General features: G+C 55.7%; 1 protein-coding gene across 1 annotated transcript; it reads left to right on the forward strand.

Annotated features, from left to right (window-relative positions):
- Positions 1 to 210: 210 nt before the first annotated feature.
- On the forward strand, positions 211 to 3780 carry LOC102439847 (phosphofurin acidic cluster sorting protein 2-like). Its single transcript, XM_006107331.3, has 5 exons — positions 211 to 836; positions 994 to 995; positions 1397 to 1579; positions 1661 to 1780; positions 2270 to 3780. Exons 1-5 carry the CDS (start codon positions 283 to 285, stop codon positions 3778 to 3780), a joined length of 2370 nt encoding a protein of 789 aa, XP_006107393.1. The 5' UTR covers positions 211 to 282.
- Positions 3781 to 5835: the final 2055 nt, after the last annotated feature.

Below are 5835 nucleotides of genomic sequence, written 5' to 3' on the forward strand. Positions count from 1 at the left end.
TCATGTCCCTCCTCTGTCCCACCACAGGAGGAAAAACCATCAACCCTGAGTAGGAAAAGGACCGGTAGGGTGCCAGCGGCTGCAGCTTCCTCACGAACTGTGGGCCTGGCCAGCACGTCCACGGTGCTCAAAACACAGGTCCCCCAGAACCTGTTTGCCACCTGGGAGTTGGACTGCTCCAGCCCCAGCTGCGTGCCCAGGTGGTGTAGTCTCACTTTAAAGAAACTAGTGATCGTCAAGAAGCTGGCCAAGGACCTCAACTCCGTGGTAATTTCCGTGAAGATGCGGGACTCCAAGGGCATCCTGAGGTCCCAAGAGATTGTGCTGCCCCGCGGTAGACCAGTGCAGACCAACCTGGCACTGACCTTCTCCCTGCAGTACAACCACTTCCTCAAGGGAGAAGGGAACAAGCTACTGATCATGCTGGAGCAGAGGAAGTGCTCTAAGAACAGAAATGTCCTGGGCTACGAGACACTGGCCACTGGTGCCATCCATATGGCTGACGTCATGCAGCGAAACCCCAAGTGTGGCCAGATGGTGAGCCTCTGCCGCAGCATCAAGGAACCCTCCACTACTGTGGCCGAGATCTGGATCTCCTCCCTGTGCAGTCAGCCCATCGAACACAAGGACAGTGCCATGCAGGTCAGCCCTAAGGCCAAGTCGGCAGGTAACTACGAGGGGCAGGATGAGTGCTCCTTTTCTGAGCTGCAGCCCAGCTGCAGGGGAAAGCACAGACAGGACCTGCACAAGGATGACTTGGAGAAGGGGAAGCCAAAGAAGCAGCGGCAATCAATACGAGGGAACTTGAAACAGAAAGTCCTGGCGCTGTTTCACAGGTCCAAAGGGTCAGAGAGGGAGCTTCGGTCTGACATGAGGGGGAAACGCAGGAAAAGTGACCCATCCATGGAGGAGGATGAGAGCGTCCTCAGCATCCCCAGGCCCAAGCTCAGGCCATACTTCGATGGCCTGTCAGACTCCAGTTTGCAAACAGAGATGTGGGGCAGCCCCAGTGACAGGACCCAAACAGAGCCTCTGAGTCTGCCCCACACGCCTGAGAATTCCTGGGCCCGGGGAGGCAAGCAGCCAAGTGAGAGGGACAATGAATTTGTGGCCCACAGCACACCCACCAGCAAGGTGGACAAGATCCAGATCTCATCCCTGTACAGGCCACCCATCGAACATGAGGACAGCGCCAGGCAAGCCAGTCCCAAGGCTGAGTCCTCGGACAACTACACTGAGTGCAAGTGTGAGAGCTTCTGCTCGCAGCTGGAGGCCAGCTACCATACCGCTGACCAGGAGGAGGATGACTTTGATGAGGGGAATCTCATATTCACAAGGAGCACCCTGACCAGGCAACAGAACTACCACCAGAAAGTCCTGTTATGGCTGCACACAGTCCAAGTGTCGGAGGAGGTCCTGGACCCTGAGCAGGACCATGGGGAGCATGTCCCGGAGGTGGAGGAGGACCTGGACCTCCTGTATGACATGCTGCAGAACCCCAGTGACAGTGGCCCAGACACTGAGGACGATGGCAGCGTCCTCAGCACCCTCAAACCTAGGCTCAGGCCATACTTTGAAGGCCTGTTTAGCGGCCCAGACGTGAAGGACAATCACAGTGTCCTCAGCAGCCCCAATCCCAACCTCAGGCCACACATGGAAGGCCTGTCAGACTCCAGCTTGCAGATGGAGATGTGGGGCCTCCACAGCGCCAGGATCCAAAAGGAGCCTCTGAGTCTGGCCCACCTGCCTGAGAATACGAGGGCCCCGGGAGGCAAGCAGCCAAGCCACAGTGACTCCAAACTTGTGGCCTACAGCACACCCACCACTAAGATTCGAATGGCCTCCCTGTCCCGCCAGCCTATCGATGATGAGGCCACTGACATGCAGGCCAGCACCAAGGCCCAAACCTCGCATAACGACTTCGCCGGCACATCTGAGAGCTGCTTCTTGGAGCAGGCGGCCAGCTACAATGCCGTCCACAGGCAGTCCCAGGAGGACAAAGGGAATGTGATAGTAAGAAGGAGGGGCATGACCAGGCAAGAGAATTACCACCAGAAAGCCGTGGCATCTATGCTCATGGCCCAAGTGTCAGAGAAGGTCGTATCCTCAGAACAGGCCCTTGTGAGGCATGTCCCCAAAGTGGAGAAGGCTCTGGACCGTCCGTGTGACATTGTGCTGAGCTCTAGTGACAGTAGCCTGGACATGGAGGAGGATATCAGTGTCCCCAGCACCCCAAAGCCCAAACTCAGGCGATACTTTGACAGCATGTCAAGTGATAGTGGCTCTGACTCAATGGCCCACAGAATTCGCTCCCCTGGGAAGCAGCTGGCACAGCTGGAGGACAACTTGGAGGCAGGGTCCTCCGCGCAGCATTGGTTCACCAAGAAGCTGCCATCCATAGCGCGCTTCACCAAGTCTCTAGTCATGCCCTCCAGCAGGTCCAAGAGGAAGCAGGCTGGCCGCCGGGGCTGCGACACAGCCCTGAATGAGTGGGTCAACAGACTGGACAACGAGAGCCCAGACCCACAGAGCCAGCGGCAGATCCCCATGAAGCCCGTGTGTGACCAGCTCCACAACATCCTCATTTCCCAGGACAAGATGCCCGAGAACATCATCCTGGTCAACACCTGCGACTGGCAGGGCCAGTTACTTTCGGACATCCTGCAGGGGCACACGCTGCCCGTGGTGTGCACTTGCTCCACAGATGACGTCCAGGAGGCCTTCAGCATCATCGTGTCACAGATGCAGAGATACTGCAACTGCAATTCCCAGGCCCTGACGCCTGTGAAGATGGCGGTGGCAGGGGCACAGCCCTACTTCAACGCTGTGCTGCGGGTCTTTGTGGAGCAGCTGTCCCAGCAGCCACCCCAATGGCTAGAATACATGCACTTCCTGGTCATCCCGCTGGGTTCCCACCCCTTGGCCAGCTACCTGGGCTCCATGGATTGCCGCTACAACAACCTCTTCCAGGACCTGTACTGGCGGGACATGTTCAACAACCTGGAGTCCCAGAACACCTTGCAGGACACACAGGACGTTGTGTTGAGAATCTCTGAGTACGTTGCGGGGGCCAACTGTGTCTACCTGCTGCCCATCGCAGAGGCCATGCTCATGTCGAAGCAGCAGCGCCCCAATGAGAAGTCCTCACAGAAGCTCATCCCCTTTGTGGGGGCAGTGAAGGTTGGAAGAGTGGAACCATCTGCAGCCATGTTAGGAGACTCAGATGATGTGGTCCCCTCATGCTCCAGTGAGCTTCTGTCCCCTACCGGGAAGGCCTCACCCGACACACTCTCCCCCCCGTCAATGAGTGGGGGCCTGTCCTCCACCAGCCAGAGTGTCCATGCAGAGATGATGGAGCTGCAGGTCGATTACTGGACAGCAGCCCAGCCAATAGATACGAAGAGAGTAGCAGAGAAAAAACACCTACCTACCAGCAAAAACACACTCAAGTGCTTCTTCCAGTCTGTCCAGGTCAGCAGGCTGCCCCGCAGTGGTGAGGGCACAGCAACACCTGCCATGGCCATGAAAGTGGTCACCAAGGAGAGGAAAAAGAAGGCGCCCATGAAAACCAAGGATGAGGATGTGGAGTGCAAAAGCCAGTGCATCCAGGGCATTGGTCGCCTGGTTTGCAAGGCCAAGCACCAGCAGAGTATGCTGCGGGTCGTCATCGATGGCGTGGAGTGGAATGACGTGGCGTTTTTCCAGTTGGCAGCCCAGTGGTCCTCCCATGTCAAGCACTTCCCCATCTGCATCTTCGCACACAACAATCCCACCTTCTAGCCCTGCCCCTCCCCCTGCCCTTCACTCTGCCTTGGCCAAGCCCAGAAGGACCCAGCTGCTTTTCTGTGAACAGTTCTGTTTACTATAGACACAGACCCTGGAAACCCATAATGAAACCATTTTGAGTTCCAATGTGCTCACAGCCTGGAACCGAAGGGGGTTGCCCCTCACTGGGAGCTCCTCACTGATCTGTTCAGTAACCAGAACACTCTGGCGGGTGGGAGTCAGGAGGGCAGTGTTGAGCTGGAGCATCATGGAAGATGTGTTTTGGCCTCAGGATGCCCAACATTCTCAGTGAGAAGGGTTCTGCCCTTAAAGACCTGCCCTTCCTGGAAGCCAGGACTCTGCTTCCCTGGGAGACAGCTCCAACCTGTGCTCAGACTCAGAGCTCGGCAGACATAGGTCAAGGGCTAGCCTCTGATTGCAGCATTCTGAGCACAACATGGAGGCCACTCAGCCCAGCCAACTGCGAAACAGCTGCCAACCAGCCAACTGGTCCAGCACCACCTACTCAGGGTTACCAGTAAACTTCAGCCTCACAGGCAGAAAGAAAAAAGACCTGTATGGTGCACATCGCCCTGGCACACTGGCTAGACAAAGTGGTCAATTACCTGAGGAGGGAACCCACCTTCGTTCCTGACTGTTACTACAAGCTACAGGACATTTGCTACCACCCAACAGCTGTGGGACCAATTATTTACCAGGTGAGCCCCTCCCCCTCCAGAGCACATGGCCACCAGGCCACCTGTTGGCTGTTTGCCTTCAGGTTACTGCAACTCCCTGACTGTTTGTTCCTCTGAAACCTCGGTGAACCCGGGAGCAGGCGCATAGGGTTCTTGTAGGGACTTTTTGGGGTCCCCCCTGGTAAGTGTTCTCTGGGAGCCTAGACAGTGGAGAGGTCTGCTCCAACTGGTCATTTTCTCTTCCTGTTGAAGAAGCCACTGCCAAATTAGTGATTCTCTTGGGGCCTTGGGTTTAGCTCTTTTCTAATATTACAAAGAGACTGGAGATACTATTAGGGGTCTCTGTCCCACATGAATCCAGATTAGAGATGCCAGGGGTCAGCATTGGGGCCCAGGGTCACCCAGCAATCTGAGATGGGGCTGGTTTGGGCTCATTCAATTAGCACATATATTAGAAGCCCTGCCAGGTACAGAAATGTTTCTAGGCACTGACCATAAGCCAGTGCTCAGAGCAGACACCAAGCCTGCACTCCAGAGCTTCCTTCTGGTCGGGAGCGATTCAGTCACACTAGGCTGCACAGGCTCATAGTGTCCACAGGACACCTGATGTGACGTCCTCCTGGCCTCCTCTACCTATGGCTGCATCTTCGCGTATTGTGAAGAGGATGGTAGACCTCTGTTCAGCAGAAAACGTGAGTCAGTTTCGGATCAGATCCATGACGGGAACATGGGGACTGTGAATTCAAGATGCTGGCAAAACCCTGGATCCCACTCATGGTGGCATTTCTGCAAGATTGCAGAGGTCTGATGGCTTCCCTTAGAAAAAAGGACACGAGTCAGAGACCTGTGCAAGTGGATATGGGTGGTGTGGGCAAGTGGGGAGGGCAGTGGACAGAGAGCCCCTCAGACAATTCATAGCCTTCCGCTCCTAATCCCACCCAGTCTGCACCCCTATCCCGGGACCTTACTCCCTAATCTGGTAGAACCTCCTCAGTGGCAGCTTGGTGTACCCCGACCTGTGGGATTTGAGTTTCAGTGGGAGGCAAAGAACCACACAGGACAGCTAGTGAAATAGGCAGCATGTAGGTGCAGGAGCCAAAGTTTGAGGTGATAGGAAGGCCCTGGGGTTCGTTTGTTTGTTCATTGGTCAGTATTCCTGAAGCACCTACTCTGTGCCAATGAGTGACATGAACAGGGTGGACACCAGCCCTCTTAGTTCTAATGGGAGGGTACAGGGACACTGAGAGAGCATGTCAGGTTCCCCTGAAAAAGGGCACAGGTGGTTAACTCATTGATCCAGAGCTGTCAGGTGGGAGGGCTTTCTGCTAACCATTCCTGGGTGACCAGACTCATCTCTGCCAGGACTGCCAGA

This window comes from Myotis lucifugus, unplaced genomic scaffold, assembly GCF_000147115.1.
Source record: "Myotis lucifugus unplaced genomic scaffold, Myoluc2.0 scaffold_1114, whole genome shotgun sequence".
Classification (NCBI taxonomy): Eukaryota; Metazoa; Chordata; class Mammalia; order Chiroptera; family Vespertilionidae; genus Myotis; species Myotis lucifugus.

Coding starts and splice junctions, on each gene's coding strand:
- LOC102439847 (XM_006107331.3), top strand. CDS start 283: ATGCGGGACTCCAAGGGCATCCTGAGGTCCCAAGAGATTGTGCTGCCC. Junction 1,580..1,660: donor GCTCAGGCCATACTTTGAAG/GCCTGTTTAGCG, acceptor CACACATGGAAG/GCCTGTCAGACTCCAGCTTG. Junction 1,781..2,269: donor GGCCCCGGGAGGCAAGCAGC/CAAGCCACAGTG, acceptor TTGACAGCATGT/CAAGTGATAGTGGCTCTGAC.